The 27520-nt window shown below is 36.9% G+C and overlaps 1 protein-coding gene and 1 long non-coding RNA gene across 2 annotated transcripts in view; both read left to right on the top strand.

Annotated features, from left to right (window-relative positions):
* The window catches only part of LOC120519609, a 66761-nt gene extending 58252 nt beyond the window's left edge, over positions 1-8509 (top strand). The window contains exon 4 of the long non-coding RNA XR_005631592.1: positions 8486-8509. This is a non-coding gene — a long non-coding RNA (uncharacterized LOC120519609). The remainder of the gene's footprint in view (positions 1-8485) is intronic.
* A 372-nt stretch (positions 8510-8881) lies between these two features.
* Positions 8882-27131, top strand: LOC120516851 (cell wall protein DAN4). Its single transcript, XM_039738855.1, has 9 exons — positions 8882-8915; positions 9764-9817; positions 10164-10217; positions 10563-10616; positions 13952-14005; positions 14351-14404; positions 20497-20550; positions 26532-26585; positions 27082-27131. The coding sequence occupies exons 1-9, from the start codon at positions 8882-8884 to the stop codon at positions 27129-27131; spliced, it is 462 nt and encodes a 153-aa protein (XP_039594789.1).
* Positions 27132-27520: the final 389 nt, after the last annotated feature.

Below are 27520 nucleotides of genomic sequence, written 5' to 3'. Positions count from 1 at the left end.
CTGTTTTTCAGTCTATTAGTCTTTGTTTTGATGCTCCTATATCTTTTGCCTGATGGCAACAGTTGGAACATGTCATGAGCGGGATGTGAGGAGTCTTTTATGATGTTTTCCGCTTTCCTGAGGCAGCAAGAGCTGTGCAGTTCATCCAGAGAGGGTAAAGAACAGCTGATGATCTACTGAGCTGTCTTTACGATATGCTGAAGTGTTTTCCTTTGCGCTGCGCTCAGCTAGAAAACCACACGCAGAGGCAGTAGCCGAGGATACTCTTAATAGAGCAGTGATAGAAGGACACCAGCAAGTTTTGGGGAATGTTATTTTTCCTGAGGACTCTCAGGAAATAAAGTCTCTGGTGAGCCTTCTTCGCCAGCTCAGCTGTGTTAACAACCGAGGACAGGTCTTCCATGATATGGACTCCCAGGACATCTGACACCCTCTCCACACAGGCCTCTCTGATGTAGAGTGTTTTGAAGTCCGTTTTCTTTTTCCTGAAGTCCACAACAAGCTCCTTGGTCTTAATTGTGTTCAGGAACTGGTTGTTGTCAATGCACCATGCTGTCAGCCGCTCCACTACATCCCTGTAGGCAGACTGATCCTCCCCAGAGATGAGCCCCACCACAATGGTGTCGTCTGCAGATTTGACGATGGTGTTGCTGTGGTGGGCGGGGGGCACAGTCATGTGTGTACAGTGTGAAGAGGAGGGGGCTCGGCACATAGCCCTGAGGAGAGCTGATGCTGATGGCCGAGGAGATGTAAGGGCCCACCCTAACGCTTTGTGTGTGGTCTGTCAGGTAGTATTTAATCCATATACTTGTGTAATACGGGAGTCCCAGGGCTAGCAGCTTGCACACCAAACTGTGAGAGAGGATGGTGTTAAATGCAGAGCTAAAATCAATAAGGAGGAGATGTGCATAGCTCCCCTGGTGTTTCAGATGGGACAGGGTAGCTTGGAGAGCAGCAGCAACAGCATCCTCAATAGATCTGTCAACCCTGTAAACAAATTGGTGTGCATCAAAGGTGGGAGGAATGAAGGACATGAATTGACTCCAGACTAGTCTCTCAAAATACTTCACCAACACCGGAGTGAGTGCTACTGGCCGATAGTCATTCTGGTAGGTTATGGTTGATTTTTTGGTAAAGGGAGTAAGATGGAGGATTTCAGACAGGGAGGAACTGAGGCATGGGACAGTGACAGGTTAAAGATCTTTGTAAAGACCGAGCCAGCTGCTCTACACAGTTCCTCAGCACACGTCCAGGGACACCGTCGGGATCTGCTGCCTTCCTAGGATTGACAGCCTGGCGCGAGCGTCTCACCACATGTACCTCCACTCTAAGGGTGGGGGTGATGTTGTTGTGAGCTGCTGCTGCATGTGTAACAGCTGCCTCTGGTAGTTCCACCTCAAAGCGAGCAAAGAAGTGGATCAGCTCCTCTGCCATTGGGGCGTCACCTTCAGCAGCTCCATGACTGGTCCTGTAGTTGGTGAAGTGCTGGACTCCCTGCCAAACCATGTTTTAGTGAGAATAAATGTTGAGCATGTGTAGAAACCAATTAAGTGACAATAACTGACCAGACATCATGGCCAAACATCCAATGCTTGAATTGGAGAAAACCCAGTATGGTGTGTTGATTCTTACTACCCCACTTCAAGCCCTGTGTACATCTCAGTCATCTTCCCAACCAGCATATCGAGGGCAGATGCAGTCCAAGTGATGCCTATCCCAACAAGAAACAAATACAAGGCACGAACAGCAAGGACATTTTTTTCTGTGGCATATTTTCATGCAAATAATGTGTCTCAAAGTGCTTTACAAATGTAACAAAGCAGTTACATGCAAAGAAAAACAAAGTAAAATTAGATAAGAAAAATATTTATAATACAAAAAATAATTAATTCATACTTAAATAAGATAGGTATATAATTATTTGAAATATCGTCTCTTAATGTAGAATTATAGTCTGATGATAAAGTCCAATAGGCCAAGGTAAACAGAAAAAAATATTTAAAAAATCCAGTTAAGCTGGAGAAAAAAAATAATTCCGACATTACGATGGCTTTGATCAGGTGGTGGTGGGATTGAACAGCACAACAGAAGAAACATAAAAGAAAACAGAGAAGAGTAATAGTTAATAATGATTGCAGGCTCATTGAAGAGTATAATAATTTTATTCATATCTAGTTTTTTAAGGATAGAACTAAAATGTCGCTCTGAAAAGGCCAAATTAAAAAAAAAATGGTTTTTAGGAGTATTTTTTTAATGGTCTGCAGTGTTAGCCTGGTGTATCTCTATTGATAAAGTATTCAAGATTTTAGGTGCATAATACCCTCAAGTACTTCATTTATGCTTGGCTCTTGGAGTAATAAGCAGACCGCTATTAGAAGATCTAAGGTTACCACTTGAAATGTAGGGGGACAGGTGCTCTAAAATATAAGAGGAACACGATAATGTAAGACTTTATATACCACTAGATGCGGTACCAGTCAAAGACAGATGATAGAATAATTAAAAAATATTTTCTGTCTCTCATAGTAACATGTACCTTCATCACATTTCCTCTGTATTCGCATGTGTATGGCGCTCTCAGGGTGCCTTGTATGCCATCCAATCAGATTGCTCGAACGGACTAGACACACAGACCTTAGTGTTTTATTACTTAGTAAATTAGTAGCCTTTTAAATTCAATTCTAAAAGACATGAGTAACTGAAGAATTGTGCTCAGATTTTCTTTTTCTGCCTAAGATTCTTGCTATTGCATTCTAGACTAAGTGCAACCAATTGATATCTTTCTTAGGTACACCAGTTAGGAGTGCATTACAGGAATCTAGCCGAATAAAAACAACAGTGTGAATTAGTTTCTCAGCAACTTGCAATGTTATAAAATGTCTAACTTTGGCAATGCTCCTTAAGTGAAAAAATGCAATCTTTGTAGTATGTTAATATGTGATTTAAAGTTAGAGTGAGATAATCTGACCTTAATAGGTGTATATAAATTGAAAATGTCAGTGGCCCTAGAATAGATCCTTATGGTACATATATACAATATCATGGATTTCTGAACTACAACTACATAACTAACAAATAATTTTCTACCTGTAAATAAGACTGAAACCAATTTAAGACACGGTCCAAGAGGTTCACCCATTGACTGAGGTGATTTATTGGAATACTGTGGTTTGTAGCACCAACTGCTGTGCTTAGGTCTAGTAGAACACATACTGTAAAAGATACCCCGGCCACAGACAGACATGACACCAGAATGTCCAAAACACACGTTATATTTACACTATTTACAGATTTGGCTCAGTCCTTGTTCCTTCATCTGCCTCCACTCCACTCTCGCAAGCTCTGTCCTCTTCCACCTGACTCCGGCTCCCCAAATGGAGTGAGGTGGTTCCTTTTATCTTGTCCCAGATGTGCTCCAGGTGCACGATGACGAACTTCCGGCAGCACTCCCCATGTGGTTGAAGTCCTGCCCTTGCACCCGGAAGCACTCCGGGCGTACACCATCCCTGCTCCTGGTGTGGCGGAAGCACTGTCCTCCAGGGTTCAAGGACCATCCAGGCGGGCCCAGGGAAGAATAGTGCCGCTCTCTCGGTCCATCCTTCCTCCAGAGTCCCTGGCTGTCTGTCAAAATACATATAACTGAGTATTACAGATGTAATCACCTTCAATCCAGATGGGTGTGAACATCAGATCATCTCTCCAGTTGAACCACTAATAGAACACATTGACAATAATACAATATATCCCATTTTAATTAAGAAGAGAAAACGTTTACAATTCCTAGATCTCCACGATGCAAAAGAAAAAATGTTCACAAATCAGGCATCAGACTGGAGCTACAATCAAAAAAAGGTTTCATCCAATGAACCACAAAAGATTCAATTGTCATTGGTGCTGTTAGCTCATTCAAGTCCACAAAAATAAATCCAAATACAATACAAAAGGTAATCAATTGCATCCTTGAACTATACATACAGTAAGAGCAAGTGAAAGAAGTGCAAAAAGTGCAAGGTTCAGTGCAAATTATAATGAAAAGTGTTTGCACTAGTATTCCTTCCATCATTCTTGCAGACTGAATCTCTTAAATTAAAAAGTAATTCAGCAACATCCAGAACTTTGTCAAGAAAGTAATAATGTATTAATTTGTTTGGCATATGAATATTTCAAGATTATTTTATTTTGTCTTATTAATAGTCATTTAGTCTTTTTACTCTTACCAGCTGTTCAGGTTCAGTTCGACTCTTCATTGTTAGACTTGCCCTTTCTTTCAGCGATAAACGCTGTAGTTCTTATTAGGTGTCTGCTTTCTACTCTTTATTTTACTGTTTTGTGGTTAAGAAATATTCTGAATTTTTTCCAAATGTATCTCCACGTGTGTATTTCAGGGGTAGAGAGAAAAGATTCTCAATTTGTATCTTAATATTTGTTGTAATCTAGCCACGAGTTATCCTAGGTTCCAAGGTTATTATTTTTTTTTTACATATGCTGTTTGGTGACCACATAACTCAGTTAAAATAGAGAGCTGAAAGAAATACAAGAGCCTTTCCTGTTGTTTTTGAATTCAAAAGAAAAGCGTTACTTGCAGTTGGAATGTATCAAACAATTGACATATCAGTTATTACACTCAGTAACAGTGCTATTAAGGGGAGGCAGATGTAATATGTTACTGTATACTGTGTATTTTTTGCGGAACTGCAGCTACCACATCTTTGTCAAGTAAGTGCCAATGAAGTTTTTTTTTTTTTTTTTTTGAGCCTCAGTATTTTAAGATTAATCAACTGAGTCCTGCTTCTTTTTAAAGTACTTTTTAATTCTTTCCTTTTCTGAACTTACTTTTTCCATTTCATTTTGTGTTGATATGAAATTGTTCTTTATAGAATCAGTTGTAAAGTAGTAAATAACATTGGATTGACAGAATTGGACTACATTATTTCTAAAATTAATATGACACATGTATACACTTTGTCAGAATGACTTGAAATTCAAAAACATTTTCTATTTATATTATCATGGAGTTTTCTTTTAATATACCTGCTTTATAGCACCCCCATGTTCACAACTTTACCTGCACATGAACAGCTGCTTTAGGCAAAGAGACTTACTAGCTGGGCAGGAAGGTGGTGCAGTGGTAGCGCTGATACCTCGCAGTTAGGAGACCCTGGGTTCGCTTCCTGGGTCCTCCCTGCGTGGAGTTTGCATGTTCTCCCCGTGTCTGCGTGGGTTTCCTCCGGGCACTCCAGTTTCCTCCCACAGTCCAAAGACATGCAGGTTAGGTGGATTGGCCCTAGTGTGTGCTTGGTGTGTGGGTGTGTTTATGTGTGTCCTGCGGTGGGATGGCACCCTGCCCAAGATTGGTTCCTGCCTTGTGCCCTGTGTTGGCTGGGATTGGCTCCAGCAGACCCCCGTGACCCTGTGCTCAGATTCAGCGGGTTGGAAAATGGATGGATGGACTTACTAGCTTAGCATAAGCAGACCAAGCGGTTAACTACACATGTGCAACTCACCATGCTGCTACTATTGGAAAATGTCTTTTCCTCAGCTGCTAACCCCTGTGGGAATATGGCAATCACCTACACCAGGTGCTCTTATCATTATACTTATGCTATATTATGTTATGCTATATTTACTATTAACTATATTGTGTATTTGAGGGTTAGGTATCTGCTTTATTGCACCCCACGTGTACAGCCCTACCTGTAAATGGACAGCTGCCTCAAGTAAAGAGCTGCTAACACAAGTGGGAATATGGCCCCAAAATACTTTGACACAATCAAACAGTATAAAATTAGTATTATAAAGCGACATTAATAAAAGCACATATATTTGAAAAGAGAAATATATTTGAAAAAGATTTGTATTAAAGAATACTTATTCAGAAAATTAAGGTGATGAAAGATAAGTAATTTAAAGTCTTTGTGCAGTTGTTTCAGATTAATGTTCAGTCCACAGAGGTCCTTGTTAATTTCCTTGGGGTCTTCTCCTTGTCGGCTCTCCTTGTTTTTCTGTCTCCTGCTCTGTTCTGCCTGTGTTCCTCCCTTTCTGACCTTCCCAACATGCACCCAAACTTAAATGTCTAACTTCACATCGAATTAACAATGATTACAAGAATAATCAATCAGTGTTTGACTTTCTCAGGCTGTTTGTCCATTCCTATTGTAATTACCCCAGGTCTAATAAATTAACAGTTTGTTTAAGTTTCTAACAGAATGATCTAAAAGATACAATGTTCGAGTCAATAAAGATATAGAATTTAAAAACAAATCTATAAAAATTGTTTAGAAATATACACAGAGTGTGTTTAACAAGGGATTAAAGAGTCAGTCATTCTCCAACCCGCTATATCCTAACACAGGGTCATGTGGGTCTGCTAGAGCCAATCCCAGCCAGCACGGCAGGAACAAATCCCAGTCAGGGCACCAGCCCACCGCAAGACACACACACCAGGGACAATTTAGGATCGCCAATGTACCTAACCTGCATGTCTTTGGACTGTGGGAGGAAACCGGAGCACCCGGAGGAAACACACGCAGACACGGGGAGAACATGCAAACTCCATGCAGGGAGGACCTGGAAAAAGAACCCAGGTCTCCTAACTGAGAGGCAGCAGCGCTACCCACTGTACCACCGTGCTGCCCGGATTAAAGAGTACAGAGTTAAAAACTCCACTTCGTTCAAATAAAGTGAAAAGGTGCAGGTTTTCTAATTGCTGGCTGTTAACTCAGGTATCTTTATTATGTGCAGGTTAATCAGTGTTAGCTCACACAATTCACAGTTTGGGTTCTTTTTATCAGGCCATTTTCTGATTTTATGTATTGATCAAAGGAGTGTTCAGTATTGTGAGTTTTGAACATTAATATGTTCATAAGCCTTATTTTTTCATTCAAAAGGGCTAGTGTACAATGTCTATAAATGTAGTGATGCAAGAATTAGATTAAAAAATGAATGCATGGACTAATTGTTAAATCTTGAAATGTATGCAGTTAAAATGCAAATTATACTTATCAAACTAATTGCCTCATCTTAAACCAATTGTTGATTTCATTGGAGATTTTTCATGCTCTTTATTGTGTCCATTCGAAATCTTTGAGGTGGGGATTTATTTTACAAAGTTTTTTCAAATCTTTGAATGATGAAGTGTATTGTTATATATATTTTTAATACATTTGAGTAAGTGCATGTAAGCTAATATTTTCTGAATGTAATTCTAAGGAAGACGTATTTTTTGTTTTAGGGAAAACTATACATTGTTAATAAGTTATTATGAAGCATTTACTGGTCAAAGTCGATCAGGTTTAGGCACTATTCCTTTTTCAGTGTTAGATCCGTCTATTCTTTCAACACTATGCTTTATGAATTTTTTTTGTAGCAAACTATCCCTCTCTTATTGTTGTTATGTAAATTCTAGAATGTTCTCCAAATGCATTTTCATTTACTGCAATATTTCTATTGTGGCACAAGAATTTTTTTCAGGTTCTCTTGCTGATAAAATAGCTATATACAATATTTGTTCTTTTCTAAGGTGTAATTTTTAATTTTTGCCTGAGAGTTTGATGTAAGTCAGTTAATACAGAGAGTTGGAAGATATACATGAATGTTTCTTCCTGTATTTGACATCCAGTAAGTAAGTAACATCCAATAAGATGTCATCACTATACAAAACGTACAACAGTTGATTCTCCCATTGTCCTACCCATCTTCTCTTACTGCCTAAAATACAAGGGACATTCAAAAACTTTCCTCACTTTTGTATTTTGTTGCAAATGGTGAAGGCGAGAGGAGTAGTAATTGGGCATTAAAAATTTCGTATGATACTGGGAAAATTGCATCATAAAGGAAGGTGACTATGTAGAAAAGTGATGTCATTAGTTTTGGAAATTCTTAATAAATAGAGTTAAAAGAAAACTTTGGAAACTTCTTGAATGTCCGTCGTAAGTAGTATGCATATTTCTTGCATTGGTTACTTAAAAGAGAAACTGCGTTGCATGTAGAGCAAATCTATTTTTTGGAAGTCAGTATTTCAAGAAAAATAAATTTGTTGTTATTCTGTTTACAAGTATTTTAATGCTTTATTTTCCCAGACCTACTTTCACTATTTAGTTTTCTTTTGATTTGGAATGACTCTTAGTAAAGCCAAATGTAAAATAATAACTTTGGACTGAAATTCCTTTCCATGTAAAATAAATTGGCACATTTTATGGGAGAAAGACTCAACTGAACGAGTTTGTCATTGTACCTGTGACAGAATGACTTAATATCTGAAGTTATGTCCCGTTTTTCTTTTCATTTTTAAATTGGTTGAATCATATTACCTTTTTGCTTACAGTATGTAAGCACAGGCATATTTCTTGGTTACGTTTAAGAGAATCTGTGTCGCATGCAGAGTAAATGTATCCATCAATTGACAAATCATTTATTATAAACAGTAATACTGCTATTAAAGTAAAGAAGGAACAGTCTGCAGCAATGTGCATTTTTGTTTTAACAGCGACTGCATCTCCTACATCAACAAGTCATTCAACAACATCCACAATTTCGTCAATTAAATGAAAATGTATTTATTTTCCTTTGAATATGAGTATTTGAAAATGAATATATTGTGTTAATTACTACTTAAAGTGTTTTCAGTGTAATGTTTTTGAAGACACAATTTTAATTAGATTTCTGTTGTTATGGTAGATAGCAGGAACTAACATTTACTGGATTGGCCTTAATTCCTCCTAAAATTAAATTATACATTTTAACATTAATATACAGCAGGAACCATTCCTGTGTTTTCTGGTATTCACCTTGCCATTCTAAGATATTTCCAGTTTCTCTCCTAGTTTTGAGGTGTAATATGCAACCTTTAAAAAAGTAGTGACACAAGAATTAGGTGAAAAACATGAAAGCATCTTCTGGATTTTCTTTCTTCAAATGTATTTAATTAAAAAAGTAAATTATCTGTATTATGATAAATGCATTATTTTGAATTAAATCAATTGTTAATCTCAAAACGTTTTCATTCTGCTATTGGTATTTATTTCAAACCTATCAGGTCGGGTTCTTTTATAAAGTTTTCTTGAATCTAACAAAAAAGAAGTGGATTTAGTACTAGTATACATTAAAATTTGGTCACGAGTCAATATTGTGCAAACATTGTTTTGAGGGAATCTTTTTTGTTTTAGGAAAAACTGCACATTATTACTGAGTTCAAAATGCAAATCATTGTTCAAAACTATAGTAAATATTTTTTTTAGCCATGCAGTTTCCTGCTGTGTTGGCTTTACAATTATGGTATAGATATTTCTAGAAGGTTATCCGAATGCATTTATAGTATACCCATGCAAGTGAGGGATAGAAAAGTGTGTCAATATTTGTTTTACTGTTTGTTGTTATATCCACATGGTATATTTGCACCTTTTAAAGTTTACTATTTTATATTTGCCTGAGAATTTGGTCATAGTATAAAATACTTAATTTAGAGAGCTGAAAAATATGTATGTACTGTTCTTGTATTTGAACACTATACAACTAACATTCAGTAGGCTACCATCATTTTACAAAAAGTACAAATGATTCTATCACTGCTAATGGTATCTTGCCTTATTACTTACAATATGACATCACATGCATGTTTCTTCCATGTGTTGCTTCAAATATAATCATTATTGCATGCAGCGTAGATATATCCATCAATTGACAAATCACTTATTATAACCATGAATAATGCTAATGATGAGAAGGAGGCCTAGTCTATAGCAATGTGCATTTTTTTGTTTTACAGTGGTTGTAAATCTTACACCAAAAAGTACTTCAGCAACATCCACAACTACTTCAAGTAAGTAACAGTGTATTTCTATTTTGGTGCAATGTCAGCATTTCAAGATTATTAAATTGTATCTTCTTGGTAGTTGAAATGTTTACCATCTTTCATTTTCTGAACCCACTAATTATTTTTGTCTTACTATTGAATGTATCTTGGTAGGATTAATGACATAGTTGGAAACGATGAGCTGGTGATATCACACAACAATTATTACGCTCATTCGCGAATGTCACTTGTTTCAAGAAAGCCAGTTAGAGCTTACATGGTCTTGTCACAACTGTAATCCTCTTCCTATGTAGAGAGGTGTTCGAGACACAAACCCTGATCTGTAATATTGTGGATTTTTTCGTTTTAACAGCAAGTACTACTTCTACAACGACAACTGGTTCAACAGCATCCACAACTACTTCAAGTAAGTAACAGTGTATTTCTATTTTGGTGCAATGTCAGCATTTCAAGATTATTAAATTGTATCTTCTTGGTAGTTGAAATGTTTACCATCTTTCATTTTCTGAACCCACTAATTATTTTTGTCTTATTATTGAATGTATCTTGGTAGGATTAATTACATAGTTGGAACTATGAGCTGGTGATGTCACACACCAATTATTACGCTCATTGACGAGTGTCACTTGTTTCAAGAAAGCCAGTTAGAGCTCACATGGTCTTGTCACAACTGTAAGCCTCTTCCTATGTAGAGAGGTGTTCGAGACACAAACCCTGATCTGTAATATTGTGGATTTTTTTGTTTTAACAGCAAGTACCACTTCTACAACGACAACTGGTTCAACAGCATCCACAACTTTGTCAAGTAAGAGACAATGAAGCTTCATATATTTTTTGAAAGTCTGTATTTCAATAATAATAAATTTGTTGTTATTTTGTTTACAAGTATTTTAATCCTTTATTGTCATGTACCTACTTTTACTATTTAGTTTTCTGTTGATTTGGAATGACTCTTGGTGGAGCCAAATGTAAAGTAATAACATTGGACTAAAACTCCTTCTACATGTAAAATGTAATGACACATTTTATGGGGGAAAAACTCAAGTAAACGTGTGAGAGAATGACTCAATATCTGAAGTGGTGTCCCATTTTTCTCTTCATTTTACATTGACTGAATGTTGGATTTTGACACTTATCCAATTAAATATGCACATTTTTTTTTATCAAATTGCATCAACATGAATTTAAATATTTGTTAATCTCTTTGGAGTTTTTTTAAGCTCTGTATGGTCTCTGTTCCAAATATAACATGCAGATTACTTTTACAAAGTTTTCACAAATCTTAGAGAGAGGAACTCTATTTTTATTTTATTATATTCTTTTGAATGCACTGACGTGGATTATTAGTACTTTATGAATTTGTCAGTTTAGTCATATGTTAGTTTATTATCGTTTAGTTGTCATTCCTTTTCCCGTTTCAGATTTGCCTTTTCTTTCAGTGCTATACTATATGAACGTTTTTTTCATATAGTCTCCTGCTCTTTAGGTTTTACTTTAGTGGCTACGAAAATCCTAGAATGTTTTCCAAATATTTTTCTATATACAGTACACATATGTCATAGGAAACTTTCTCAGTTTCTCTTTTCCTCTTTGTTGTTCTATTGGTATATATTATATTTGAACTTTGCTAAGCTGTACTTTTTAAAATTTTGCTAGAGAGTTTAGTGACAGTGAAACCCACTTAGTATGTAATGTTGGAAGATATACATGAATGCTTATTCCTGTATTAGAAATTTCCTTAAGTAACATTCAATAAGATTCCATCACTTTGCAGAAAACATGACAGTTAATTCTCTCACTGTATTCCCCTTAGTCCCTTATTGCTTACAGTATATAGGCACGTGCATATTTCTTGGTTACGTCAAAGAGAATCCGTGTCGCATGCAGAGTAAATTGACAGGTAACTTATTATAAACAGTAAGACTGCTATTACAGTAAAGATGGAAAAGTCTGCAGCAATGTGCATTTTTTGCTCTAATAGCGACTGCATCTCCAACATCAACAAGTCATTCAGCAACATCCACAACTTTGCCAAGTAAATGAGAATGTGTTTTTTTTCTTTTGACCCCCGACCTGCGCTACACACCAGCCATTTTGCGTCTCTGCCGCTCGCATTGTGAGGAGGGGGGCTGAACGCACCTAAAGGAGATGTGGTTGCTCCTCCGAAACCCCCTGTTAAGCGGTGATACAATGGGAAACAAATAGTTTTATTTTTACCTCCTTTTTGCTCGATCAGCTGCTGGCTTCCTGCTGCTGCCGTGCCATGTAATCTGCATCTCGTGACCTGCACTTCTGTCATTCCACCTATGTCCATATATTCAATCTCTTTTCGCTTTTTTCCCTTTTTATCAATATCACATTGAATTTTGATTTCGTGTTTTGAATTACATTGTGATAACGCAACGTATAACTGCCCATGAATGAATATTGTTTCTTTCTCTCTACAAGAAATGTGTCTGACAATAGCATTCACACAAATGACAAATTATTTCTGTCACAGGATTTCACTTTCACCAAACAACAAATCTTTCAATTCTCGCGGATACGCCTCTTCATTAGGAAGAAACACTACTTTTTATTTCTCTAATGGCAACGCGAATTAGAAGATCTACAAGTCTCCGACTTAACAATAAATTCAATCTATTTTCACTGTTTCATTATTTCACAGGGTAATAATTTCTGTTTGTTTGCGCTAATACGATCTTTACTATTCTTTTTTTCAGACTTTAGAAATTTTCTTACTTCCAGTATCTCTAACCTGCTCTGAATGTGTACCGAATCAACATTTTTGAATTGTTTATGACGTTCTACTTTGTCATCTTCTCTTTGTTTTTTATTTCCAACCCGAGCGTGGTTAAATCTCTTGGCACAAAGACTCGTCTCGCGGGATGTTTTAAGTGTCTCTCTGAGAAATTCGTATCTTGTCTACTTCCAACCTTCCAAGATTGTTTTTAATAATAGAGAGAAATATTAGTGTTTCAAAATTATTATATTTTGCCTTATTACTTGTTAAAGTTTTTTCAACCTTCCAATTTTTGCAGCCACTATTTCTGATTAGTTTTGTTTTAATATAGAATGCACCTTGGTAGGATTAGGTTCATAGCCAGAACTAACTTTGGATTTACTGGATTGACCTTAATTCCCTCTAAGATTAAATTATACATTTTAACTTTAATGTACAGAAGTGATAATTCCTGTATTTTCTGTTATTCACCTTGATATTCTAAGATATTTCCAGGCTTTCTGTTTGTTTTGAAGGGTAACATGCAGCCTTTCAAAAAGTACTGATACAAAATTAGGTGAAAAACATGTTAATCTCAAAACTTGTTCATTCTGTTAATGGCATTTATTTCAAACCTATCAGGTGGGGATTCTTTTATAAAGTTTTCATGAATCTAAAAATCAAGAAGTGGATTTAGTACTTCTGACTACATTAAAATCTCGGTAAATAAGTACATTTTTTGCAAACATTTTTCTGAGGGAGATTTTTTTTAATAAAAAAACTGCACATTATTACCGAGTTCTTGTGTAGGCTTTTTCACATAAACTTGAAAAGTTTTGGTTACAATTCCATTTTCAGTGTTAAAGGCAAATCATCGTTCAGCATTGTGCTAAAAAGTTTTTTTAATCATACAGTCTCCTGCTTTTTTGGCTTTACAATTATAATACAGATAATTCTAGAAAGTTCTCCAAATGCCTTTTCATATAGTATAAACATGCAAGTGGGGAATACAAAAATGTGTCAACTTCTGTTTTACTGTTTGTATTATATAGCCACATGATATATTAGTACCTCTGCCTAAGAGTTGAGTGATAGCATAAGTCATTTAATTTAGAGAGTTGGAAAATACAGTATGTATGAATGTTTCTTCTTGTATTGGAAATCTTCCCAAGTAACATTCATTAGACTACCAACATTCTACAGTAAATGCTACAGTTGATTGCATCACTGCTAACTGTATCTTGCCGTACTGTTTACAAAATGACATCAAATGCATGTTTCTTCCATGTGTTGCTTGAAATACATTCATTATTGTAGATGTATCCATCAGTTGACAAATCACTTATTATAACCACGAATAATGCTAATGATGAGAAGGAGGCCTAGTCTACAGCAATGTGCATTTTTTTGTTTTACAGCAGCTGTATCTCCTACATCAAAGAGTACTTCAGTAACATCCTCAACTGCTTCAAGTAAGTAATAATGTATTTCTTTTTTGGTGCAATGTCAGCATTTCGAGATTATTAAATTGTATCTTCTTGGTAGTTGAAATGTTTACCATCTTTCATTTTCTGAACCCACTAATTATTTTTGTGTTATTATTGAATGTATCTTGGTAGGATTATTTACATAGTTGAAACTATGAGCTGGTGATGTCACACACCAATTATTACGCTCATTGACGAGTGTCACTTGTTTCAAGAAAGCCAGTTAGAGCTCACATGGTCTTGTCACAACTGTAAGCCTCTCCCTATGTAGAGAGGTGTTCGAGACACAAACCCTGATTTGTAATATTGTGGATTTTTTTGTTTTAACAGCAAGTACCACTTCTACAACGACAACTGGTTCAACAGCATCCACAACTTTGTCAAGTAAGTGACAATGAAGTTTCATATATTTTTTGAAAGTCAGTTTTTCAAGAATAATAAATTTGTTGTTATTCTGTTTACAAGTATTTTAATGCTTTATTGTCATGTACCTACTTTTACTATTTAGTTTTCTGTTGATTTGGAATGGCTCTTGGTGGAGCCAAATGTAAAGTAATAACATTGGACTAAAACTCCTTCTACATGTAAAATGTAATGGCACATTTTATGGGGGAAAAACTCAAGTAAACATGTGACAGAATGACTCAATATGTGAAGTGGTGTCCCATTTTTCTCTTCATTTTACATTGACTGAATGTTGGATTTTGACACTTATCCAATTAAATATTTGAAAAATTTGATTTTTTTTATCAAATTGCATCATCATGAATTTAAATATTTGTTAATCTCTTTGGAGTTTTTTTTAAGCTCTGTATGGTCTCTGTTCCAAATATAACATGCAGATTACTTTTACAAAGTTTTCACAAATCTTAGAGAGAGGAACTCTATTTTATTGTGCTTTTGAATGCACTGACGTGGATTATTAGTACTTTATGAATTTGTCAGTTTAGTCATATTTTAGTTTATTATTGTTTAGTTGTCATTCCTTTTCCCGTTTCAGATTTGCCTTTTCTTTCAGTGCTATACTATATGAACGTTTTTCTCATATAGTCTCCTGCTCTTTAGGTTTTACTTTAGTGGCTACGAAAATCCTAGAATGTTTTCCAAATATTTTTCCATATACAGTACACATATGTCATAGGAAACTTTCTCAGTTTCTCTTTTCCTCTTTGTTGTTCTATTGGTATATATTATATTTGAACTTTGCTAAGCTGTACTTTTTAAAATTTTGCTAGAGAGTTTAGTGACAGTGAAACCCACTTAGTATGTTATGTTGGAAGATATACATGAATGCTTATTCCTGTATTAGAAATTTCCTTAAGTAACATTCAATAAGATTCCATCACTTTGCAGAAAACATGACAGTTAATTCTCTCACTGTATTCCCCTTAGTCCCTTATTGCTTACAGTATATAGGCACGTGCATATTTCTTAGTTACGTCAAAGAGAATCCGTGTCGCATACAGAGTAAATTGTCTATCAATTGACAGGTAACTCATTATAAACAGTAAGACTGCTATTACAGTAAAGATGGAAAAATCTGCAGCAATGTGCATTTTTTGCTCTAATAGCGACTGCATCTCCGACATCAACAAGTCATTCAGTAACATCCACAATTTTGCCAAGTAAATGAGAATGTGTTTTTTTTCTTTTGACCCCCGACCTGCGCTACACACCAGCCATTTTGCGTCTCTGCCGCTCGCATTGTGAGGAGGGGGGCTGAACGCACCTAAAGGAGATGTGGTTGCTCCTCCGAAACCCCCTGTTAAGCGGTGATACAATGGGAAACCAATAGTTTTATTTTTACCTCCTTTTTGCTCGATCAGCTGCTGGCTTCCTGCTGCTGCCGTGCCATGTGATCTGCATCTCGTGCCGTGCACTTCTGTCATTCCACCTATGTCCATATATTCTATCTCTTTTCGCTTTTTTCCCTTTTTAACAATATCACATTGAATTTTGATTCTGTGTTTGGAATTACATTGTGACAACGCAACGTATAACTGGCCATGAATGAATCTTGTTTCTTTCTCTCTACAAGAAATGTGTCTGACAATAGCTTTCACACAAATGACAAATTATTTCTGTCACAGGATTTCACTTTCACCAAACAACAAATCTTTAAATTCTCGCGGATACGCCTCTTCATTAGGAAGAAACACTACTTTTTATTTCTCTAATGGCAACGCGAATTAGAAAATCTACAAGTCTCCGATTTAAAGTTTAAATCAGAACAATATATTCAATCTATTTTCACTGTTTCATTATTTCACATAATATTGCAAAATTTCTATTGTGCCTTATAAATTGTTAAAGTATTTTCAACCTTCCAATTTTTGAAGCCACTATTTCTGATTAGTTTTGTTTTAATATAGAATGCACCTTGGTAGGATTAGGTTCATTGCCAGAACTAACTTTGGATTTACTGGATTGACCTAAATTCCCTCTAAGATTAAATTATACATTTTAGTTTTAATGTACAGAAGTGATAATTCTTGTATTTTCTGTTATTCACCTTGATATTCTAAGATTTTTCCAGGCTTTCTGCTCGTTTTGAAAGGTGGTAACATGCAGCCTTTCAAAAAGTACTGATACAAAATTAGGTGAAAAACATGTTAATCTCAAAACTTGTTCATTCTGTTAATGGCATTTATTTCAAACCTATCAGGTGGGAATTCTTTTATAAAATTTTCATGAATCTAAAATTCAAGAAGTGGATTTAGTACTTCTGACTACATTAAAATTTGTCACATAAGTCAATATTTTGCAAACATTTTTCTGAGGGAGACTTCTTTGTTTTAGGAAAAACTGCACATTATTACCGAGTTCTTGTGTTGGCTTTTTCACATCAAGTTGATAAGGTTCAATTACAATTCATTTTTCAATGTTAAAGGCAAATCATTGTTCAGCATTGTACTAAAAAGTTTTTTTTAGTCTTAAAGTCTGCAGATTTTTTCGCTTTACAACTATGATTTAGAAAATTCTAGGAATTTCACCAAATGCCTTTTCATACAGTACAGACATGCAAGTGGGGGATAGGAAAATGTGCCAATTTCTGTTTTACTGTCTATTGTTTTATAGCCACATGATATATTAGCACCTATGCCAAAGAGTTGGATGATAGTATAAGTCACTTAATTTAGAGAGTTGGAAAATATGTATGAACGTTTCTTCTTGTATTGGAAATCTCCCTAAGTAACATTCATTAGTGTAAACTAATAACATTTGACTGAAACTCCTTCTACATGTTGAATAAAATGGCACATTTTATGGGGGAAAGACTCAAGTGAATTTTTTTGTCATTGCACCTGTGATAGAATTACTCAGTATCTTAAATGGTGTCCCGTTTTTCTCTTTATTTTACCTGGGTGAAGGTTGGATCTTGAAAAAATATTTAAATAAATATGCACATTATTTTTATCAGACTAATTGCATCAGCTTGAATTAAAATATTTGTTAATCCTTTGGATTTTTTTATGATCTTTATGTCCTCTGTTCCAAAATATAATATGAAGACTACTTTTACAAAGTTCTCACAAATCTTACAGCGAGGAAGTGTATTTTAATGTGGTTTTTAAATACACTGACATGGATTATTAGTACTTTATGAATTTGTCAGTATAGTTATATGTTAGTTTATTATCGTTTAGTTGTCATTCCTTTTCCAGTGTCAAATTAGCCTTTTCTTTCAGTGCTATGCTATATGAATGTTTTTGTCGTGAAGTTTCCTGCTCTTTAGGTTTTACCGTAGTAGTTATGAACATCCTAGAATGTTCTCCAAATACCTTTCCATATACTGTTGTGGCGAGTGGATGGGGGTGGTACCCAGCCGGGACTCCCAGAAGGACTGGAGGAAGGCTTACACCTCCTCCAGACCACGAGGGGGCAACTGCCCTGGTGGCTTTGGGGACCACGGGAACAGAGCTTAGAAGTTCAACCCTATAGGGGCCTGTGGTCACAGCCAGGGGGCGCTCCAATGCCTAAGGAGCCCTGGCCCTCATCACTTCTGCCACACCCGGAAGTGCTAGGGGGAAGAAGACCAGGGACACCCGGAGTGCTTCCGGGTGTACGGCCAGTACTTCCGCCACAATTTGGAGTGCTAGCGGAAGCTAATCGGGAGGCACCTGGAGCACGTCCGGGTTTGTGTAAAAGAGGCCACCTCCCTCCATTCGAGGGCTTGAGTCGGGAGAAAGATAGACGGAGCTCGGGAGGAGAGGAGTGGAGGCGGCCTGAAGAAAGAAAGGCAATGGAAGGGCCTGGACTTTGGGAAAGTACTGGGGTTGTGTGTGGCACTTTACTATTGTAAATATGAACGGTGTAAATAAACGTGTGCTGGGTGATGAACCATCGGTGTCCGCCTGACTTTGTCCGGGCCAGTCTCCACACTATACATATACAGTACTTTATCACATAGGAAACTTTCTCAATTCCTCTTTTCCTATTTGTTGTTCTATTGGCATATGTTATATTTGAACTTTTCTAAGCTGTACTTTTTAAAATGTTGCTAGAGAGTTTAATGACAGTGTAGCCCAGTTTGTATACTATGTTGGAAGATATTCATGAAAGTTTATTCCTGTATTAGAAATTTCATTAAGTAACATTCAATAATATTCCATCACTTTGCAGAAAGCATGACAGTTAATTCTCTCACTGTCTTCCCCATATTCCCTTATTGCTTACACTATCTAGGCACAGGCATATTTCTTTTATTGGTTGTGTCAAAGAGAAACTGTGTCGCATGCAGAGCAAATGTATCCGTCAAATGACAAATTACTAATTATAAACAGTAATACTGCTATTACAGTAATGAAGGAACAGTCTGCAGCAATGTGCAAATTTTTTTTAACAGCGACTGCATCTCCTACATCAACAAGTCATTCAACAACATCCGCAACATAAGTGACAGTATTTTTCGTTTTTATTTCCTTGAAATGTTAGCATTTCAAATTTTTTATATTGTGCCTCATTACTCATTACAATTTTTCAAGCCACTATTTCAGATTAGGTTTGTCTTAATATAGAATGCACCTTGATAGGATTAGATTCATAGCTAGAACTAACTTTGGATTTACTGGATTGACCTAAATTCCCTCTAAAATTGAATTATACATTTTAACTTTAATGTACAGAAGTGACCATTCCTGTGTTTTCTGTTATTCACCTTGACATTCTAAGATTTTTCCAGTCTCTCCCCTCGTTTTGAAGGGTAATATGCATCCATCCATTACCCAACCCTATATATCCTAACTACAGGGTCACGGGGGTCAGCTGGAGCCAATCCCAGCCAACACAGGGCACAAGGCAGGAAACAAACCCCGGGCAGGGCGCCATCCCACCGCAGGGTGCACACACACACACCCACAGCAAACACACACTATCGACAATTTAGATTCACCAATGCACCTAACCTGCATGTCTTTGGACTGTGGGAGGAAACCGGAGCACCCGGAGGAAACCCACGCAGACACGGGGAGAACATGCAAACTCCACACAGGGTGGACCCGGGAAGCAATCCAGGGTAATATGCAACCTTAAAAAAAGTAGTGATTCAAGAATTAGGTGAAAAACATGAAAGCATGTTCTGTGTTTTCATTCTTCCAATGAATTTAATTTAAGAAGAAATGTATCTTTATTATTATAGCTGCCTCATTTTGAATGAAATCAATTGATAATCTCTAAACTTTTTCATTCTGCTATTGGTATTTATTTTAAACCAGGCGGGGGTTCTTTTATAAAGGTTTTATGAATCTAACAATAAAGAAGTAGATTTAGTACTTTTGACTACATTAAAATCTCGGCACATAAATCAATTTTTTGCAAACATTTTTCTGAAGGAGGCTTTTTTGTTTTAGGAAAAAGTGCACAATATTACCGAGTTCCTCTGTAGGCTTTTTCACATAAACTTGAAAAGTTTTGGTTACAATTTCATTTTCAGTGTTAAAGGCAAATCATAGTTCAGCATTGTGCTAAAACTTTTTTTAATAATACAGTCTCCTGCTTTTTTGGCTTTACAATTATAATATAGATAATTCTAGAAAGTTCTCCAAATGCCTTTTCATATAGTATAAACATGCAAGTGGGGAATACAAAAATGTGTCAATTTCTGTTTTACTGTTTTTATTATTACGGTACATTGTATATTAGCACCTATACCTGAGAGTTGAGTGATAGCATAAGTCATTTAATTTAGAGAGTTGGAAAATATGTATGAACATTTCTTCTTGTATTTGAAATCTACCCAAGTAACATTCTCCAGTAAATGCTACAGTTGATTGTATCACTGCTAACGGTATCTTGCCTTACTGCTTACAATATGACATCACATGCATGATTCTTCCATGCGTTTCTTCAAATAGAATCATTATTGCATGCAGAGTACATGTATCAATCAATTGACAAATCACTTATTATAACCACGAATAATGCTAATGATGTGAAGGATGCCTAGTCTATAGCAATGAACATTTTTTGTTTTATAGCGGCAGTATCTCTTACATCAAATAGTACTTCAGCAACATCCGCAACTGCTTCAAGTAAGTAACAATGTATTTCTTTTTTATTTTTTATTTTGCAATATCAGCATTTTAAGATTATTAAATTGTATCTTCTTTGTAGTTCTTTAAAATGTTTACTATCTCTCATTTTCTGAAACCACTAATTAGTTTTATGTTACTATGGAATTTATCTTGGTTGGAACTAAGAACTGGTGATGTCGCACATTGATTCTTACACACATTCGCGAGTGTCACTAGTTTCAAGAAAACCATTAAGAGTCTCACATGCTCTTGTCACAACTGAACCCTGATCTGTAATATTGGCCATGTTTTCTTTTAACAGCAAGTACGACTTCTACAACGACAAGTGGTTCAACTGCATCCACAACTTTGTCAAGTAATTGACAATGCAGTTTTATGTATTTTTTGAAAGTCACTATTTCAAGAGTAATAAATATTTTTTTATTCCATTTACAAGTATTTTCATGCTTTATTTGCCTGGCCTACTATTTCAAATTAGTTTTCTGTTGATTTAGAGTGACTCTTGGTAGAACTAAATATAAAGTAATAACATTGGACTGAAACTCCTTCTTCACATAAAATAAAATGGTATAAATTATGGGGGAAAAAGAGTGAAGTGAACGTGTTTGTCATTGCACCTGTGATTGAATGACTTAATATCTGAAGTGGTGTCCAGCGTTTCTCCGCATTTTACATGGGCTGAATGTTTGATCCAGAAATGTATCTAAATAAATAAGCACACTTTGTTCATCAAACTAATTACATCAGCTTGAAGAAAAATATTTCTGAATCTTGTGAAAATAAATAGACTCGACACATTTATAAAGGTTTGGTTTAGCCACCCGTATATTATTCCTGGCTGCAAAAGGCTTTTTAAATAGCAGAGATGTTCTCAGTACGATGTCCAAAACAGAACTGCCAAGGGTTTGCAAGGATGGCGGCTTTAAGGGATCAGACAGGAAGTGATGTAAGGAAACTGGAAGTGATGTTCTTCTGATTTCAGTTTGTGTGCTGGAAGTGACATTCTTTAGGGTGCCGGAACCGGAAGTGGTTTTCTTCTGGGCACCTGAACCGGAAGTGACATTCTTCTGGGTACCGGAACTGGAAGTGATGTCATCCGCTCTGAATCAGACAGGTTTTCCCACGGCTGTTGTGCCGAGATAACAGGAGAAGGTTTAGTACACCTTGCATAGAGTTACCTTTGCTTGGTCCATACAACATCCTCCTATTGGCACATGTGTGACATTCGTCCCCCCCCACAGCGCAGCCAGACCCGTCGGGTCGAGCATACCGGTCCGAGAAGCTGTGGCATCGACAAAGGGCATCGACACTGGCTTGCAGTACACCACGGCGATAAACGACCAAATACTTATAAAGCTGTAGATCTAATGGCCACCTCGTGACGCGTTGATTGGACTCCCTATGCAATGTCATCCATTGTAATGGCGCATGGTCTGTCACAAGACAGCTTAGTAATCAGCCATTTAATAGCCAAAGCTTCCTGTTCCACTGCACATATCTAGTTTCACGATCCAGCAGTTTCTGGCTCAGGTACATAATGGGGTGTTCAACTTCATCGACACTTTGGCTCAGCATGGCTTCAAGACCTGTGCCCGAAGCGTCCGTCTGAAAGATGAAAGGCATAGAAAAGTCAGGAGCTTTTAATATAGGAGCTGACGTAAGGGCCATTTTCAGGTCACTGAATGCAGTCTCTGATGTGTCATTCCATACCACGTGATTAGGTCTCTCCTCTTTTGTGAGGTTTGTCAAGGCTGTTGCTCTCTCAGAAAACCAGGGCACAAATCGACGATAGTAACCCGTTAAGCCGAGAAAGGCCTGAGCCTGCATCTTGTTTATCGGACAGGGCCATTTTAAAATGCCATCTATTTTAGAACACTGTGGTCTCAACATACCCCGGCCCACTAGATAGCCTAAATATTTGGCTTCAACCAACCCAAAGTAACATTTGTTAATACGAAGACCAGCTTTTGATAGTGACCGCAATACAGCTCAAACCTGCTGTAAGTGTTCCTCCCAGGTGCTGGAGTAGATGACAACATCATCCAAGTAGGCAGCACTACATGAATTATGAGGATGGAACACTTTGTCCACCAGACATTGGAATTTCGCAGGTGCCCCATGTAATCCAAATGGGAGAACACGATATTGCTAGTGCCCGCTGCTGTCTTTTACTTAGCGGAGTCCGTTAATGGAACTTGCCAGTACCCTTTAGTTATATCTAATGTAGTCAAAAATTTGGCTTTGCTTAGCCATTCGAGGAGGTCGTCCAATTGTGGTATCGGATAGGCATCGAATTGGGTGACTTGGTTAAGCCGATGGAAGTCATTGCAGAACCTCCAATTTCCATCGGGCTTACTTGCCATGACAATAGGACTGGACCAGAGACTTTCCTCAATCACACCTAGGTCCTACATTCGTCTGATCTCCAGCTCCATTTCAGCCTTTTTTGCCTCGGGAATTCTGTACGGGTATACTTTAACCCCAGGTTTCGTCACAATGTCAATTAGTTTTTACTTACTACTTCAGGGACAGACAGGATACCTGCTTTGAGCTCCCGTCGTTGTTGGCAAGTCAGATTATCTTCGAAATTAAGGTGTAATTTATGAGCGAAGAGAGAGTGGAGCTGTCCGGAGGTGGGCTCAGAATCCCTGTCCTTCCACCGTTTCAGCAAATTGACATGATAAATCCACTCGCTGGGATGACAATTTGGTTGTTTCACCAAATAATCGACCAGTCCCTTCCTCTCCTTAATTTCATAGGGGCCTTGCCAATGAACCAGTAATTTGGAATGTGAGGTAGGAACTAAAACCATGACTTGATCTCCCAGGTGGAACTCGGGAAGAGATGTACCACAGTTATAGCATCGGACCTGGGCTGTTTGTGCCTTTTCCATGTACGTTTTAAATATAGGTCTAATCTTCTGAAATCTATTGCGTAATTGCGTGATATATTCCAATATATTTGTTGACTGGAGGGCCTCTTCCTCCCAGCCTTCTTTTACAATGTCTAAAATGCCCCAGGGTTGTCATTCATATAGTAATTCAAAAGGTGAGAACTCCGTGGAGGCTTGTGGGACTTCCCGATATACAAAAAGGGCAAGGAGGAGGAGCTAATCCCAGTTCCTTCCATCCTCGTTGACAACCTTATGTAACATGTGTTTGAGAGTTTGATTGAACCTCTCTACAAGACCGTTGGTTTGAGGATGATATACCGAGGTTTTTAAATGCTTTATTTGAAGTAGCTTGGCAGTCTCCCTGAACATGTGTGAGGTAAAAGGCAAAGACCCCGCAAAGACCCCTACTAATTCCCATGCGATAGCGTTTGAAGTAGCTGAGCGCAGCGGAACAGCTTCCGGATACCGGGTAGCATAATCTACCAGTACCATGATATATTGATGATCTCTGACTGAGCGTTCTAGGGGTCCTACCAGGTTGATCCCAATACACTCAAAAGGGACATCTGCTAGCTCACAGACTTGTCGCTGGTAAGTATGTGGCACTAATGGCAGTGACCTTATCTCTCCCTCTGTTCTGCCACCCGGTACAACAGGTCATTATTTAACACAAAGTGAGGACCCTGTGGCATCAGATGTAAGGTACGTTGGCCATCTATCAGAACGACTGTATTCTTTGCAAACATAAGGGAGTCGTAATTCTACTGCTCTCTTTTAAATGAAACCAGGGTTTGCCTGAATTGAAAATGCAGACGTGTGACGGGATTGGACTTCAACCTCAAGGGGTGGGGGTTTCATCCCGAGTCTACTCAGCGCTTGTTGATGACGTATCTGGCTGAGACGTCCCGGGTGTTTCCCCATCATCACCAGAGGCCGAACTCCGCTCCCCTGCCGGCTGTATACACGACGTGGAGGAAGTTGAGGGCGCTGATTCCGCGTCCGTGACTATACCTAGTGATCTTGGGGAAGAAGCGACTGTGTTACCGCTATTAATGTCTACCCAATCTCTGCCTAATATCATGGGGAAGGGAGGATTATTCATCACCGCCACTGTCAGATTTTTAATACGCCGTCCTGACAAATATATAGCAGTTGGCGGATTTATAAGTTGAGTTGAATTGGTATGTTCTAACTATTTCTAGCCTCTCTGACTAAACATTATTCTCAGTTAGTGATCAGCCTTGCCATGTATAAGGTGTAGAGGGCACATGGTTTTAAACCATGCCTTTCGTGCCTTGCATATCTTGTGTGCGTGTTTTGTGTGTCAAGTAACATGTAAGACAAAGCACTTAATAGAAAGTGTTGCGCCGTACGTTTAAAGCGTACAGAAGAAAAAGTTAAGAATCTTTAAGTACAGAAACAAGAAAAAGCTACGTTTAGAGAAGATTTTTTTTTGCCTTTTATTCTACATGTGTAACAAATTTTTTCTTTATTTTTTCTTTATTCTTGTGTGGATTTTTTGCTTTTCACTAAATATTTTAAAATGAAAACTATTGGACTAAGAGATTCATTAACATTTCTGATATGACAAGACTATATGAAGTATGACTATTCTGAATTTTTGGCAGAAAAATAAAAAAGTGCAACTTAAGTGAAAAGAAGGAAACAGCTTAGCTATTCAAACAATTCATGGCTCACGCTGTTAAGACTTATCATCGAATTTTCATGAAGCTGACCTCTTTCCTGAACTCACAATCTCAATGTCAGTGAATATCACGTACCTCAGAACTAAACAAAATCTTCATAAAATACTGCATACAATGAAAATGGAGTCACTTTCCTTGATCTTCTGGAAGTTTGAACCAAACAACAATTTGGAGATGTGTGAATTAAAAAAAACATTTTTACGTTATCATCATTTAAGGTTTTATGTTTACTTTAAGACGAATATTTGAAATGTGCCAAACTTAATACAACATTTTGTCTCAACTTCACTTCCCACAAAAGGTTGAAGAATCCTATTTTTATACCATTCCAAAATGATATTTAGATTTATATAGCCTTTATCACATAAAGTTGATAAGGTTCAGTTGCAGTTCCCTTTTCAGTGTTAAAATGCAAATCATGGTTCAGCACTATAATAAATATTTTTTTAGTCATACAGTTTCCTGCTTTGTTGGCTTTACAATTATGGTATAGAAAATTCTAGAAAGTTCTCCAAATGCCTTTATAGTATACACATGCAAGTGGGGGATAGAAAAGTGAGTCAATTTTTGTTTTACTGTTTGTTGTTATATATCCACATGGTATATTTGCACCTTTTTAAAGTTTACTTTTTATATTTGCCTGAGAGTTGGGTCATAGTATAAGACACTTAAATTAGAGAGTTGATAAAATATGTATGAACTTTTCTTCTTGTATTTGACCACTCCTCAACTAACATTCAATAGGCTGCCATTATTTTCCAAAAAGTGCAAGTGATTCTATCACTGCTAATGGTATCTTGCCTTACTGCTTACAATATGACATCACATGTATGTTTCTTCCATGTGTTGCTTCAAATACAATTATTATTGCATGCAGAATAGATATAGCCATCAATTGACAAATCACTTATTATAACCACGAATAATGATAATGATGTGAAGAAGGCCTAGTCTACAGCAATGTGCATTTTTTTTTACAACGACCATATCTCCTACATCAAATAGAACTTCAGCAACATCCACAACTGCTTCAAGTAAGTAACAATGTACTTTTTTTTTGTGCAATGTCAACATTTCAATATTATTAAATTGTATCTTCTTGGTAGTTGAAATGTTTACCATCTTTCAGTTTCTGAACCCACTAATTAATTATGTGTTACTATTGAATGTATCTTGGTAGGATTAAGTACATAGTTAGAACTATAAGCTGGTGATGTCACACACCGATTACTACGCTCATTTGCGAGTGTCACTAGTTTGAAGAAAGCCAGTAAGAGCCTCACATGATCTTGTCACAACTGTAAGACCCTTCCTACGTAGAGAGGCATTCGAGACACGATCCTTGATCTGTAATATTGTGGATTTTTTTGTTTTAACAGCAAGTGCGACTTCTGCATCGACAACTGGTTCAATAACATCCACAGATTTATCAAGTAAGTGACAGTGAAGTTTCATATATTTTTTGAAAGTCAGTATTTCAAGAATAATAAATTTGTTGTTATTCTGTTTACAAGTATTTTAATGCTTTATTTTCCCAGACCTACTTTTACAATTTAGTTTTCTTTTGATTTGGAATGGCTCTTAGTAGAGCCAGATGTAATAACATTGGACTGAAACTCCTTTCCATGTAAAATAAATTGGCACATTTTATGGGGGAAAGACTCAACTGAACGAGTTTGTCATTGTACCTGTGACAGAATGACTTAATATCTGAAGTGGTGTCCCGTTTTTCTTTTCATTTTACATTGGTTGAATCATATTCCCTTTTTGCTTACAGTATGTAAGCACAGGCATATTTCTTGGTTATGTCAAAGAGACTCTGCGTCACATGCAGAGTAAATGTATCCATCAATTGACAGGTAACAGTAATACTGTTATTAAAGTAAAGATGGAACAGTCTTCAGCAGTGTGCATTTTATGTTTTAACAGCGACTGCATCTCCAACATCAAAAAGTCATTCAACAACATCCGCAACATAAGTGACAGTGTTTTACGTTTTTTTTTTTCTTCAAATGTTAGCATTTCAAAATTTGTATATTCTGCCTTATTACTTGTTGAAGTATTTTCAACCTTACAATTTTTCAAGCCAGTATTTCAGATTAGGTTTGTCTTAATATAGAATGCACCTTGATAAGATTAGGTTCATAGCTATAACTAATTTTGGATTTACTGGATTGACCTAAATTCCCTCTAAGATTGAATTATACATCCATCCATCCATTATACACCTGCTAAATCCTGACCCAGCCAACACAGGGCACAAGGCAGGAAACAAACCCCGGGCAGGGTGTCAGCCCACCGCAGGGTACACACACATACACACCAAGCACACACTAGGGACAATTTAGAATCGCCAATGCACCTAACC

The sequence above is a fragment of the Polypterus senegalus genome, chromosome 1 (assembly GCF_016835505.1).
Source record: "Polypterus senegalus isolate Bchr_013 chromosome 1, ASM1683550v1, whole genome shotgun sequence".
Lineage (NCBI taxonomy): Eukaryota > Metazoa > Chordata > Cladistia > Polypteriformes > Polypteridae > Polypterus > Polypterus senegalus.
This window is presented reverse-complemented; position numbering and strand designations above follow the sequence as displayed.